Source organism: Juglans regia, unplaced genomic scaffold (genome assembly GCF_001411555.2).
Source record: "Juglans regia cultivar Chandler unplaced genomic scaffold, Walnut 2.0 Scaffold_30, whole genome shotgun sequence".
NCBI classification, from domain to species: Eukaryota; Viridiplantae; Streptophyta; class Magnoliopsida; order Fagales; family Juglandaceae; genus Juglans; species Juglans regia.
The window spans coordinates 3,531-18,452 of NW_023357801.1; the positions used below are offsets into that span (position 1 = coordinate 3,531).

General features: G+C 37.7%; 2 protein-coding genes and 1 long non-coding RNA gene across 3 annotated transcripts; 2 read left to right on the forward strand and 1 right to left on the reverse strand.

The window, feature by feature from the left end:
* Positions 1–592: 592 nt before the first annotated feature.
* LOC118345604 lies at positions 593–5,706 on the forward strand. Its single transcript, XM_035686999.1, has 7 exons — positions 593–611; positions 739–793; positions 2,294–2,368; positions 2,563–2,654; positions 3,170–3,251; positions 4,545–4,628; positions 5,351–5,706. Coding segments are annotated over exons 1-7 (516 nt in total). The 5' UTR covers positions 593–609; the 3' UTR covers positions 5,477–5,706.
* Positions 5,707–8,173: 2,467 nt separating this feature from the next.
* LOC108983580 (GATA transcription factor 9-like) lies at positions 8,174–9,827 on the forward strand. Its single transcript, XM_018955263.2, has 2 exons — positions 8,174–8,580; positions 8,962–9,827. Exons 1-2 carry the CDS (start codon positions 8,254–8,256, stop codon positions 9,673–9,675), a joined length of 1,041 nt encoding a protein of 346 aa, XP_018810808.2. The 5' UTR covers positions 8,174–8,253; the 3' UTR covers positions 9,676–9,827.
* A 2,359-nt stretch (positions 9,828–12,186) lies between these two features.
* Positions 12,187–12,560, reverse strand: LOC109000402. Its single transcript, XR_004799109.1, has 3 exons — positions 12,541–12,560; positions 12,383–12,424; positions 12,187–12,264 (listed from the first exon to the last, which is right to left on the reverse strand). It is a non-coding gene; the product is annotated as an uncharacterized LOC109000402 (long non-coding RNA).
* Between the last annotated feature and the right edge of the window lie 2,362 nt (positions 12,561–14,922).

A 14,922-nucleotide genomic window follows, 5' to 3' on the forward strand; every position in this document is an offset into this window, starting at 1 on the left:
GTGTTGATGCATTTTACAAATATGAAGAAATTGGATGCTATCAGCCATAACCACGGAAAGTACAGTTTCAATCAGTTAATTATCACAGAGAAGCCCAATAGTTATAGACATCTAAGTTAATGGAAAATATCAGGCGAGCACCATATAAGAGAATGTAAGATCCTGTGAAATGTTGCATTGAACAACACAAGAAGAGGTAGTATATCATTTTTTATTTTATTTTTTGCAAATTTACAAAGAAAGAAGTCTAGTGATAGGACTACAGATCAAATACACGGAAAGAAATAGACTCAAACTCAGTAATTAATGAAAAAATCGTTCCTAGTTTATCATTTTTAATGTATAAGATATGATCAAGATAATGATAATTGTTTTGCACAGAATATCCTGACCTTAATCCAGCAGGCTATAACCTTGTTAGCTTCTTTAAGCAGTTTAATTTACCTCTTCTGTTGATTTCTATCTGTAAATATTGGGCGTTCAATACTTTATATGCACTTGGTCTTATCTGTGCCTTTTTCTTCAAATTATTGTCTTGAGAAAGGCAGAGGGAAAGAGCCATGAGAATTTAAGCTTGAGTTAATTTCCTGCTGTTCATATGGCTGCAATATGTAAGCATCTATTGTTGGGTGCTTGAGTACTTGAGTTAATTCTTCTTTCTCTCTTTCCTTTCTACCATTCTAGATGGAATTGCATGGCTGTTTGCTTATGGTTCTTATCACTGTTTTCCTGTGCCAGGCCAGTGAATGTTGTCTGCTGGAAGCGTGCTATTTGTTTGGAGTTCATGGAGAAGGTTTGATTGCTGTGATCACTAATTCATGTCGGATGTTTGGACATTTTCTAGCAGTAGCTCTCCATGCAATTACTTACCTCCATGGATACTTTTTTTTTTAATCAAAAGAAGATGAAATCTTGGCTATCATTAAAATATAAGAATCTTTTGGATCACCGAGCATTATGTCTAGTCTATCAAAATGGATGACTAATACTGTTCATTTCCACATGATGCTAGGTTGGTGTGTTACATATCTTATACGCTAGTACTTTGCATATGTGATCACCACATACAAGTGTTCTCTACAACAATATATGGGTTCGACTGTTTGAGTATAGGAGGGTGATGAATGGTTCCAAAGGATTCCAATTGTAACCTGGTCTTTCTTTTGTTTTTTTTTTCATTTTGTGTTTCTTACAAATGACAGAAGAGTCAAATACTCAACAAGTAGCATGCCATAGAGTGAAATTCTTCTGTAAATAACAGTTATCTTTGAAAAGTATCACATTTCACATGCACCGTGTTTATTTATTCATGCTTTTCAAAGATAAAGGATCACAATTCCATATGCGGGGCCCCAAGTGGAGTTGTTATGCATTATAAAACATTTTTCTTTAAAACTTTTGGGTGGCCATTTCACATTTATGCCTTGTGTCAAGGTTTGTGATTGCAAGGATCCCAACTTCGTTCTTGTGGTGTCACATGTAAGGTATGACAACACTTGATAAACAATGGTGCATTTGAGTAGGTCAATCTACACAGACCATACACTGATGGTTTTTGCTCCCGTACCATCACCTCAGTATACAACCAAAACATTTTCAAAACATTCATGCATCACCATTCATTCTTTTCAGTATTTCCTTTATTATAACTTTCATAACATGAGCATATCTATATCCATGCTTCGGCCTTTGCACCCGAAGCGCTATGACTTTTATGAAATATTTGATTTTGGGCTGAAAGGGGGCATTAGCATCTTGAGTAACGGCCGAGTTTTGTTGAAAAACACAACTAAAATCCACAATTAAAATCCATGCACAGCCAGTTTCGATCTAGTTCTTATGAAAAAAAAGATTCTTGACAGCTTTAACCTTCCTTTAGGAAGCCTTCAGTCCCTTTTAAACCAAACCATTTTCCTCCATTTTCTAACCAAAAAAAAAAAAAATATTTTGACTTGTATACTCAAAAGAAGAGTGGAATGACCAACAGGTTATCTTTTGACATCCATATAAAAAATGTCCTTTCTAAACATAGAGACTTAGATTTAAAGAAAGTCCTAGTCTCCTAAAATAAAAACCCCAGAATTTCGGGTGTGACATCTGTTTGAGGTTCTTTTTGTCAAAATTGTTGTTGGCAGTTGGAACATAATCTGCTTTTTCTTTCTCATTGTCTTTATATAGGCGTACTTTCAGGCAGAATTTTTTTTTTCTCTTTTGGTAAATTCACAGCTACAAACATATGCATATGGGATGAGCCTGTTTTAACATTTTAGTATTGAAACTTGTTTTTATCCAGGCTGATGTGCTAGAATATTATGATCAGACAGTGAATTCCCCCAGTGGATCCTTCTACATACCAGCTGTCTTGAGGGTATGCAATCAAGGTGTACTTTTGGTTATTAATTTGTTTCGTATTTTATTTTTCCTCAGATGGCAGTATTGCCGATGGTTCTTAATGAGACCTTTTATTTTGTTTTGAAATTTTATCTTCTGCAGGATTTCCTCTCTTTTATTTCCCAAGTCCTCCAGTCTGCTCAAACTGATCATATCTTGCTTTGCTTCCAGGTTCCCCATTTACTGCAGGTTATAAAGAGAAGAAGAATCAAGAGCAATCTTAGTCGTAAAAACATACTATATCGGGACAATTACACTTGTCAGTAAGTAATTTGCTCATGTACCCTTTTGCTCAAGTTAAATGAATTTAATTCTGCAAGTTAACAATAGTTTGCAGAACAAACACATTGTTATGTCCATTCTTGGCCTCAAAAAGGTCTCAGCCAATCCCATGCAGATTTAGGGTTATTTCTCTCCCTCCCTCTCTCTTTCTTACCAGTGGGTTCTCTATGATAATCTGTTCTCTGCTGCTGTAACGTTACATTTCCTTTTGTGATTAAAAACCCGCTTCAGAATAACCAGTGCTAAAGATAATTAAAGTATATTTTCTTGCTTATATATGAATACAGACCTAAACCTGGGAAGTTATAGGCTAAATCCAAACTTGGTGGTGCATCAAAAAGCATCAGAATTTCTTTGCGCTGAAATAATTTGTTTCTTTCAATAATGATTTTCAGTGTATGGTTATTTGAGCTTTGCAATCTGATGGTAATTTGTTGCTGTTTAATTTGTTATGTCATTTAAATTGTATTACTAAGTAGCATCCCTTTCTCAACAGGTATTGTTCTTCACATGAAAATTTAACCATTGACCATGTATTGTCGGCTGCACGTGGTGGACAATGGAAATGGGAAAATCTGGTAAGATCATATATGACATGTTTTTTACAAAACATTGCCTCAACTCTCATTTGGATCATTCTTCTAAAAGTCCGAGGTGGTGCTGTAGTCAGACTGTTTTAGTGCAGTATTTATAGCTATAATCTATAGGGAAACAAAATTTTTAGGAGCTTGTGCAATGGACGGGAGGAGGTTTTTCTGAGAACTTGAAAAGCAAAAGAGCTTATAATTGAAAACAGCACTGCAGAAGCCACACTGAAATGGTGTTGAGTCTCCAACAAAATATGCTTAGCAGACCATTGCACCCTTATATTTGCCAACTGAAGAATTCCATGACACATTTAACAAGGGTGCTTACATTTCATTAGGCCCTATAAGAAATAGCCTTGACTCGGATAATTTCATTTTCAATTAGTTGTCAGCTTCTTCCCTACACTCTCAAATATTTACTTCAGCAAGGAGATTATATTTATTCTCTCATGTTACTCTGTATAGATTAATAGTGTGCTGGTATACCCCTTGCTTTATAAAACCGACAAACTTATCATTGAGGACAATTCTAAGGTGGAGAACATTGAGATAGATTTGGTAATAATTGACTGTATTGTAACTATGGTTGACCAGATTGACAAAAGGTTCTAGACTAGGTGGAGGAACCCTGGACGACATTGTCAAATTTTTTGGCTTTTGATATTTGATTGAAGAAAGCTGGCTTATGAATGTATATACAGAATATTGAAGTGAGTGTTTGCATTCTGGTGAGTTTCCTATTTTAGTAGCCTTTTACCACTTAAGTTCATGGCAGGTTAAGTGATAAAAAAAATGTATCTTGGACCTTAATAAGAGGATACTCCTCTCAATCAATTGTATGACCATTTCACCTTAATATGTATGAATCAGAAGAACATCTTCTGGGTTCTATTTTTCATTTCTCTTAATTGATATTGTGAAAAAGAATGAATATGGAGTTGACTGAAAACACTAATGAAGAACTATGCTGAAAGAGAGTAAGAAAAGTAGTTCTAAAATGATTAAAGAAATCTTCGATAGGAACTAACATAGCTTTCAAAGAATATGGGAACAAACATGTACCGGAAATCACGTTAGAAAAGCTATTGGTGATAGAAAATGGATAATGAAACATGACATTTCACCGTGATGGAAACATCAAGGAGAAGTCTCTTTCTCTAAATGTTGGAGGTGGGAGAAGGAAACTGGGTCAAAGAAAGAGAGTTTCTGGTAATTATGGTTTACATGGATAACAGCTACTATCTAAAACCTAACTTTGTGGTTTGTGGTTCTTTTCAATAATAGGTTACTGCTTGTGCCAAATGCAACTCAAAGAAGGGTCAAAAGACTTTAGAGGAAGCAAATATGAAGCTGATCAACATTCCAAAGGTACTAATCCTTCTCCGTGTTAGTATTTGTAGAGAATAGTTAATTGCAAGCCTTCATGTTTTGTTGAAAATCATTTCCCTTGAAAAGGACGCTATGTGAGAGTCTGGCTACAAATACACAGCACTGCATTTATTTTTATTTGGGGAAATTACGCTTTTTACAGCTAACACCTTGAAAAGACACGCAATACCATGACCCCTAGTATCCCCATGACCTGCAAGGCTCATTAAACATTTCAAATCAATGATACTCGCAAAATGACACAAGCAAGTGAGGACTCTGTAGATAAAAATGTTGGAAAAAGAGGGTCTACGTCTTCTTCATCTACTCCTTCATTTTGTGAATACCAAAGAGAGAAAAACGAAGGTTGTAATACCACTAGTAAATAGGGAGACACCATTATAGAGAGCTTGAGGTCTGCATCTTATAATCTCCATATTTTATAGTGGATTTACCCTCTCCGATTGCCTGTGAGCAGAAGCCTTTGTACCAAACCATTTAAATATTGTCTTTTTTATTTCCTATTATTTTATGCCACTATTTATTATGCAAATCCTGATCTCCTGCCACCATCTGGCCACCGTTGATTGTCGCATCTGAAACTGGCATCAACGAAAGAATTTGCTAATTGAAACATTATATATTCCAAGTTATAGTCCAGAGATATACGTTGCCGTACTTTCCTTTTACTGTAACAAGACTCCATGCCCTGGATCTTTCAGGCGCCAAAAGACTATGACATACTTGCCATACCACTAACAAGCGCAGCAATAAAGATGCTGAAAATGAGAAAAGGGACGCCTGAAGAATGGCGTCAATATCTGTCACAGCCGTCTTCAGAGCCATGAGGTTATCTGTGGTGGCCGCTGTATATTCCGGTGTTATGTACATATTATTGACTCGTTCTCATTTTTAATGCTCAAGTCACCTAATAGAACGTAAAATGTTTATGTATTCCATTGTGGTGTGAGCATTTCACTTCATTTTCCTCAGGAATTGTGAAAAAGCTTTGTACTCTGTCTAACATGGTTTTGAGTATCTTGCTTTCACCTAATTTTTCCCAAGTTTTTAAAACTCAGATACTGGGTCTACACACGAAACTAGTTTCACCTTTTGTTCTGTGTTGATTCTCACGATGCTTGATACAGAATTTGGTCCTCAAGAGGTATATTATATTCAGAATTATATGATATTTTTTAATGTAAGTTTTCTTTCTTCAACCTACAGGCATTTTTTTCAACTCAAAATATGTTTCATCAGGCATGATAGTTATGCGATCAAGGCTGGTGAGATAGGATACATCCATCGAATGCTTACGTTTGAGGTTAAATTACTTTGAATGAGGCCTGATGATTAACAGTTGATATGGATATTTTTGGAGCAGTGAGGATTTATTCTCTGCTTCATAGAAGAATATCATTGAAAAGGATTTGTCTACCCGTTGAATGAGAGGGCTTGGGAATTCGTAACTTGCATACATGTCCTTGATGCTTTACATTGTAAACTGGCCCGGAGAGCATTGACTTCAATCTCTCCATGGTCAGTTGTTTTTACAACAGAAATACATGAGAAATTCCACTTTACTTTTATGGAAATCTATTGACCATTTATTGCCTATCATTCAACAAGAAAGCTAATGGGAAGATAAAAAAAAAGGGTGCACAGAATTTTTCATATGACAATGGAAATGGCTTCTTGGCTTAGAGAGGGAGAGGGTGGGAGGGGACCTGTGAGCTTTCAACCTATGGGCAATCCTTATTTAATCCACATTAAACTGCGCGCTGGTTCTGACTCTCGGGTGGGTTTGGAAACTTAATAAAGACGGCTCATTCAACCAGGCCGGAACTTGTTGAGAGATAAATCTCCCTGTTTTCCTTCCTTTTCAATCTTTCATTTGTATATTAGAATTGCTGTTTTTGTGTGGAAGTTGCGGAACAATGGTATTCCATTGGAGAGCAATGTGGAATCTCCTTAGCCTCGATTTGTGCCTGCTATTTAAGTTGGTCTGAAACAGACCCTCATGTGTTTTTAGAGAATTGTTTGAAAAAGAGTGTTTGGCTCACTTGGGCATTGTTTCTCCTCACTTTTGGCTGCTCTCACATAATTTCTAATAGTTGGAAGAACAAGGCCACCTCATGTTGGATCTTCTTTCATCAAAGGTTGGCTAGGAATGCAGCAAAATCCGAAAATGGTTAAGAGAACTCAATTCTCTTGGTAAGCCATCTTTTCTTACCAATAAGCGAAACACCCTTGTTCTTGGCTCTCTTCACACTCCCCTAACAAAAGCAATGATATATAAAAATTAGGGTATCGTCTTGGTGCTCCTTTGAATTCAATTTATTATCAAATAAATACTCAACCAACAAGTGACCCAGGCGCACAATTTTTACAAGATCTATTACAAGTTTGGAAATTAAAAGTTTTATCCACTGATCTTTTATGTTTTTTTCAGCCCTAGCCTCCCCCACATCTATTTACATTTGAAGAAACATCACTTTATTACAATAGCAGGTTTGTTTATCAATGAATTGGAACCTCAAAGAAAGGGTCTTTTTTATAAGGGAACACTGGAGCAATTTTTTTTTTAATTATTTTTAATCACGGAGTGATTGAATGTGACAAAATTTCCATTAAGACAGATAGGTTTGGCAAGTGAGACGAGACACAAAATACTCATCTTATCATTATAATTTTTTCAAATTTTCACACAAAATATAATAAATAATTCAACTTTTTTAAAATTTCAATTCAATTTTTTCAAAATCTAAAATAATAATAATATTAAAAAATAATATTTAAAACAAAAAATTTTCATCACACTATCTAAAAATTCTCGCTGACTAAAAGAAAAACGAAATGTGAATATTTACTAGCATCTGTTTTTTTTTTTTTTTTTGAAGTAAGCATCTGTTAGCATAAAACATAGTTGATCGTTTCCTTTAAATGAAAGGATGCTAGTCATTAAACCTGCACATAATCCATCTCCACTTCCCCTTTTCCTGGACCAATTAAGCCGACTTGGTCAAATTTGTTTGAAATTTTCAAAGAATCCAGCCCCCTATAGTACACTGCTATTCAGCTAAACCAAATCCGAGACCATCACAATGTATCTTTTGGAAGAAAGGGAGAGAGTTGCAGGCATCACTTATCACCTAATTTCTGAGCTGCCCTGCCTATGATAATAACTTCTGCAAAGCTGCACTCGTAATTCAGAAAGAAAGCCCTTATTTTCTTAGGACCCTGCTACAGGGATCAGACTGATAGTGTATTTTATCTTTTATTTTTTATTTATAATATTTAATAAAAAGGCATAATGCATCGGTCATTTTCCATTTCCTTATCCTGTACCTGAATAAACTAAGGTTTAAAAAAAAAAAAGGAACGGAAAAAGTACAAATAAAAACATGTTAGAGCATTCATTTTTTAACAACAATAAGCTCTAATATGCTACTTCTCCCTTTCTTTTCTTATAACTTGAGAAATAAAACATTACAGAAAATATGTTTTGTTGATAAAACCAAGAAAAAGCAAGGCAAGGAATAGAGGACATGTATAGATGGCATGTAAACCAGAATAAAGCCGTGGTAAACAGGTCCTTACGAGATAGTTGCAGAGAGAGGTGGGGATGTGCCGATGTGGGCTTGCTCTCCTTGATTGCGTAAATTTGATTTGTTTCTTTAGCTTTTTCTGCCGACAAAAAAAAAAAACCGAGGCCATAAAGAGGGCACTGAGACAGCTAGAAAGACTACATTTTTCTTCTCCTGTTCTTCTTTTTTTTTTTTTTTTCTTTCTTTCTCTTGGATTTCTTAAGAGTATTTGCATTGTGGCCATGGATTTCTACCGGAATGTGACAGTTGCCGGTGATTACCAGCCAGAGCAGGTCCTTTCCCCTCGCTCCAAGCTTGGTGGCCTCACTACCAGTCTTGACGAACTCTTCTCTGCTCAGAACACGGTTCGTCCTTTCCTTTATTGGTGTTCCTATTCATAGTTTTTCTTTGTACTTCTCTCTCTCTGAGCGGAATTGTGGTTGTGCTTTCGCAAATTTCTTTTGCTCGCTTGTACTTTTGAAGTTTTAAAACTTTGGTTTCTTAAATTGCTTGCCTGTTTCAACTCCTTGGTTCTCCATTTTTTATTTTTCTGTACCTTCTCGTGCTTGTTAGGTTTTATCCTTAATTTTATGTCTAATCTCCTTCTGTGTTGTGTCCCTTCACACACTATTTTGGTCAGGTTTTTCACACCTATATTAGATATGAGATATCACATTTCACCAATACGTAGTACATGCTCTCATGGGTCATACTAATTCTGGGTTTCTTTGTGACCAAACGTGCAGGAAGTGGATGTTAGCTTAGAATGGCTTTCAGTATTTGTGGAAGACTGTCTATCCAGCACTGGAAACTGCCTCCCAGTACCCACCGGTGTTCAAGCCACAAGTACAACCCCAAAGCCCTCAAGACCCTTGCAGAAGACCGAACAGAACCCAGCTTCCCTGCAAACTTTTGTAGTGCCAGGCAAGGCTAGAAGCAAAAGAAAAAGGGCTACAACTCTCAAAACCAAGAACTCTTTAACTTTGAGAAGCACCTGGTCACATCACTTCAACCCAAAAATTCATGCCCTCAACGTAATCAGCTCGGACCCCCCTTTGCTCCAACAGGCTTACTGGTTGGCTGACAGTGAACTTATTGTTCCCAAAAATGAGGAAAACATCAACATACTAAGAGATGGTCAGCAGGAAGAAACAAGGGAAGAAGAGGAAGGACAGGACGAGAAGGGGATGGTGCGGAAGGGAAGCTTGGAGGGTAGCAATGAAAAGCAGCCAATGCCAAGGAGGTGCACCCATTGCCTAGCACAACGGACCCCACAGTGGAGGGCTGGACCCTTGGGTCCGAAAACACTGTGCAATGCATGTGGGGTAAGGTACAAGTCGGGTAGGTTGCTGCCAGAGTATAGGCCAGCAAAGAGTCCTACTTTTGTGAGCTATTTGCACTCAAACTCTCACAAGAAAGTCATGGAGATGAGAATGGCTTTTCCGCCTTCCATTCCCTAGTGGGCAGTGGCTTGGGTTTTCCCTTGAAAAACAAAGTTTAGACAGAACAATTCCTTGAAATTAAACTATTAGTGTAGTAACACCGAATTTGCTGTTGGCAGATGATCCGTGGGATCCCTTGTAATTTAATATCATGTAGTCCTCTTTTTTTTTTTTTCTTCTCTCTTTTTTAGTTCCCGAAGTACACCTGCAAGTAGATTTTGAAGTGTTCTTCACATGTTCATTCCCCGATCACATCGATGTTCATTATTATTTTTTTCTTATATGTTGGAGCCCAAGAAAAATAGTAGTGTCAAGGGCATTCTCATGGCTGAATTCTGAAACATACGAAAAATTATTTGTTTATATTTTTGGAAAGCTCTGCACGTTAGGATACAAAAGCAATGAAAACAACAAGACTTTAATGCGTTTGCGACTTTGTGCACAACTGGTTTTCCTCTGTTTGTAATGTCGCGAAGTCTTTTTTTTCTTTTTTCTTTTCAATAAAAAAAATAGAATCCAAGTATTAGTGTTGTCGTATATATTATTCAAGTTTGAAAAACACTTTGCAACAGCCTGTTGCTGTTGGGTAGGGGTGATACCCGTCCCCTACGGGGCGGGGCCACCCCTACCCCGCCCCCGCATGTGGGGTGTGATTTTTTTTCCCGGATCCCGCCCCCGCATGGGCGGGGGCGGGGTCCCCCGTCCGCTGCCCGGGGTGCGGGGGTGGACACCCACCCATCCGCACCCCCCGCACATGGGCCGGTCCGGCCCAGTACTTTTTTCTGGGCCCTAAATGGCCCAGAATCAGTTTTTGGGCTTCTTTGGGCCTAGAATTCGTTTTGGGCCACTTTGGACCCATTATTTAGATTAAAAAAAATATAAATTTAAAAATAGAAAAGAAATAATTTTTTTTTGATAAGTAGATATTAAGTTTTAACTATTAAATAATTAAGTAATATTCATCACTAAGGCAGTAAGACATTATGCTAAAATAAATAGTTTACAATTATACAAATTAAGAGAACTAATAAACTATTACACTATTACAAACTCTTCTAAAAAAAATAAATATTACAAATTGTATAATTAACTATTGTAGCAACATTACAATAATTGTAAATTAAGAAAATTAATTTTGGGGTAGAGCCGTAGTTGTGAGTTCACTGAGTTGTGTCGAATGTCGATTGCTGTGAGACTGAAAATCAATAAGTTAAAAATAAAAGTTAATAAGTCAAAAAACCTGAAATATTAATAAGTTAAAAATAAAACAAATTAGAATTAAAAATTTATAAAAATGAAACAAAGTTTTAAATGTAAAAAACAATTAGGGAAGAAATTATGCAAACCATGGCAATGGTGAGTCCAATACAAAAGTCATGCTGCATCGGAGGTAGCCGTAGACGTCGTCTCATGTATCACTATAAGTATTAAATTTGAAATGAAATTAATGAATACCAATTAAATGAAAATAAATAAATGAAAATGAGAAATTAGAATAAATACCAGATCCAGATTGATCATCACCCTCCTCCTCGACGTCGGCCTCCTCATACTCAAGAACATCCGGAACATGAATTGGAGTTCCCTTGATCCAATTCTGGGTGCAAATCAAAGCCCCCACAGTGGCAGGAGCTAATGAACTCCGAAATGAATCTAATACACGTCCTCCGGTGCTAAAGGCCGACTCTGAGGCTACTGTGCTAACAGGGATGGCCAAAAGTGTGCGGGCTATCTCTCCAAGGATGGGATACTTCACAGCATTCACCTTTCACCAACTTAATATATCGAAATCTCGTGAAAATGGTAGCATCTCTGCTGCTAAGTATCTGTCTATCTCTGACTGAGCCTCTACAGAAGTCCGGAGGAAGGGGGCCTGCTCATACCTCTCACCCCACTCCAATCTACGCCTTTTCTCACTCTCGACTTCAGGAAACTGTGAGCCTGAGGCTGAGGGGGTAGATGTAGGTGCCGCAATATTACCATCCCGCAGGGTTGAAAACTCATCAAATAATCTAGTAAGGGTTTCCCGAACCCTTGCTGCAATAAGCTCCGCCCATACTTGCCCGTACGCAAGGCCCAATCCAAATATCATGATCCAACTTATACCTCGGGTCAAAGACGACAGCTACATATAACAAAATATTAGCCCTAGTTAAATCTCCCCAATACTTGTCGTACTTTGACCTCATAATCAATGCCATCTCCCGCAGCCTAATGTGACCATCCGCGACCATGTCATCTAATTCTTCTTTGGAAAATTCTTATTGCAGTCCCCGAGTGGGGACTGCATTGCAGGCTTAATGAAACGCTGTGTTTCATTAAAATGAAACGCTGTGTTTCATTGAAGGAAATTAAACTGCAACCCCCCCCTTCTGAACATCCTTCCCCTCCGAGTGTCACAGTGTCCCAAGTTTATCTCCACCAATCTGTCGTCGTCGTCGTCGCTGTTTTATCCATCATTTACCTTGCATTTACTTCCTTCTTCTGGTAATGCTGAAGATGAAAAGCAAGCATGTTGTAGGGAACATCACCAGAATTTTGAAGAGATTTGGTTGAGTTCTCTGAATAGACTATTCCAATCGGCTCTTTAAGGGTTGTAGACGATTCCTACAATGGCAAATTTTCAACACGAAAAATCTGAACTTTAGTATACCTATGGATGTCTCTCCATTCTCCGGGATGAAAAGGTAAGAACAGATTTTTCTTGTACCCACGAGAAATATACCTGGGGTAGCACATTTAGACGCTGGTTATGGCCATTGAGAGCCTGCTAGCAAAGACCAAACCACGGAGATTGATTAAGGGTTACTAAGATTTGAGTAACGAAAGTGAAAGGGAAAAAAATAAAATAAAATACGATATTTTTTTTCTTTTTCCACTTACAATGGTTGTAACATCTTCAGTAAATTCATCTGTAGCTGAAGAAATTGAGAAACCAAAAACGGTATTAATCTTAAAAAATCCAAATGGAAAAGAGAGAGAGATTAACTGAAGCAAACCCCCCCACACCAAACCAGAAAAAAACAAACCATTTCTACTTTCAAAGAAATGAGTTGACGGAGGAGAGAAACTCACAGGAAGACGTCTTGAAAGTAGCCAGGCGGTCGGTGTATAACACAACCGGAGCAATTACCGTCACGAAGAGCAGCACCACCACCAAATTCCTCACCCTCATTTTTTCTTGCCCAACTCGATCGAGATGCCCAGATGAGATGCCTATTGCACGTTTCTCTCTCCCAAGCAAGCCACGCGGTTCCCCAACTCGATCGAGATGCCCAGATGAGGTGGTTGTTCCGTCAATGGTGGAAGAGATTGGATTGTGGTGGTTGATGATGGTGGAGATTTGGTCAGGGCCGTGAGGCGTGTTGCAGACGGAGAGATTCAAATGTTTTCATCTTTTTTGCTTTAGACTGAATATAAGGGTAATGTGGCCATTTCCTGCTATAAAATGGGGTCAGTTTAGTCATTTATACATTGGGACTGCAATGCAGTCCTCTTTAGAGGACTGTATATAGCATCTCTCTTCTTCTTTTACCCTATATATTTGCTGGCATACAACATTGGATGTAGGGTACAAAGTTCTAGATAGCCTCGTGGTGACATCGTAAAAAAGCCTCAAAAACTCTACAAAAATAGTTACAATTTCTCAATCATCAGCTACGGGTTTCTCCAATCCCCCGTGATCATCAAAATATTTTACATATTGGATGTCTTCATCATCCAATAATGCAAATGCCAGCCTATATTCTTGGGCCGCCTCCAACATCAGAAATGTTGAGTTCCATCGTGAAGGCATATCAGTACAAAGGCCCTTCTTAGATGTTAGACCCGCAGATCTCGCAGCAACCTTGAATTTCTCCAACCTTGAAGGAGAAGATCTCACTCATCTCACAGCAGTCCTAACTCGAGCAATCGAGTCATGAAGACCTCTCAAACCATCAGTGACAATCAAATTCAGAATATGTGCTGCACATCTCACATGCAGACACTCACCACCCATAAGTGTCTTATTTGTCTCTCTAAGATAAGTTTTCAAATGTCCTAATGCAACATCGTTAAACGAGGCATTATCGACTGTGATTGTAACAACTCGGCTCAAACCCCTCTTTTATTGAAGCCTCCAAGGCCTTCCCAACTGTTTCACCCTTATGATCGGTGATTTTATAAAATTTTATAATTTTTTTGTGTAATGTCCAATGACAATCAATAAAATGCACAGTCAAAGACATATAATTAAAATTTTGGATCGATGTCCAAGTGTCAGTGGTGAGACAAACAAATTGATCCGCCAATTGACCCCTCAACTTCTCATTTTCAATGTAAAAATACTTTTTTACATCCTTTGCCACCGTGTGGCGAGAGGGAATATTAAACCTTGGTTCCAAGTAGTGAGAATACGCTTGGAACCCTTTCTCGTCTACAATTTGAAAAGGTAGCTCGTCCATTATGACCATACGAGCTAGATGTCTTCTACACTCATCGGGATCATACTTAGTATACCCCCTCAAACTTGCACCCTCACTAGTCCCATCCGCCATTTTTTGAAGTCCAACTTCTAGCCTAGATTGGCTTTTATCTTGTAATGATCTTAATATTGGACTTTTTTTGCATTGCTCTTCTAAGTGCACCTTTAATTGTGAGGTGCCATGTTTCCTATAGTGGCATCCATAAATTTTGCCACAATGGTTACACTTGGCTTGTGGGTTACTTGAGTCACCACCCTCTAGTTTGGTAAAATGACTCCAAACTATTGAAGCAGGTTTCTTGCTGGGCTTGGGGGCGGGGCAAGGTGCCGTAGGGCTAGGGGTAGGGGTATGAGTAGGAGGGGTAGGTGTAGGTGTAGGGGTAGGGGTAGGGGTAGGGGTGCCCTCGGCCTGAAAAGGAGAGCTCGCACTCGAATCCGCTGGCATATCCATGAACTAAAGCAAACAAGAAATCTGAAATAATAGAAAACATAACAACTATATAATGAACATAAAAGAAAAGAAGAATAAAAAAAAGTATCACACTATCATTTGGTTATAAATGTAATAAAGTATATTAACAACAAATACACTATATGTTGTTAATAAAGTATATTAACAAATACACTACATGAGGAAAGAAAATATGAATGTTTCCTTTATTTAAGTAAGGTAGAAAAGTCCACATCCAACAAATTAAAAAATATTAATGAAGAAATGACATCTTTTTATTTATTTATTTTTTTAAAAAAAATCTTCATCTCTTAATATAACATCAAATAATTTTTAAAATGTAGTATTA

What these genes read in the sequence shown, in the direction of transcription:
- LOC118345604 (XM_035686999.1), top strand. An exon ending in AATGGAAATGGGAAAATCTG is followed by an intron (nt 3,252 to 4,544) that starts GTAAGATCATAT and finishes TTTCAATAATAG; the next exon opens with GTTACTGCTTGTGCCAAATG. An exon ending in AGCTGATCAACATTCCAAAG is followed by an intron (nt 4,629 to 5,350) that starts GTACTAATCCTT and finishes TGGATCTTTCAG; the next exon opens with GCGCCAAAAGACTATGACAT.
- LOC108983580 (XM_018955263.2), top strand. Translation starts at nt 8,254, where the DNA reads ATGTGCCGATGTGGGCTTGCTCTCCTTGATTGCGTAAATTTGATTTGT. An exon ending in TCTTCTCTGCTCAGAACACG is followed by an intron (nt 8,581 to 8,961) that starts GTTCGTCCTTTC and finishes CCAAACGTGCAG; the next exon opens with GAAGTGGATGTTAGCTTAGA.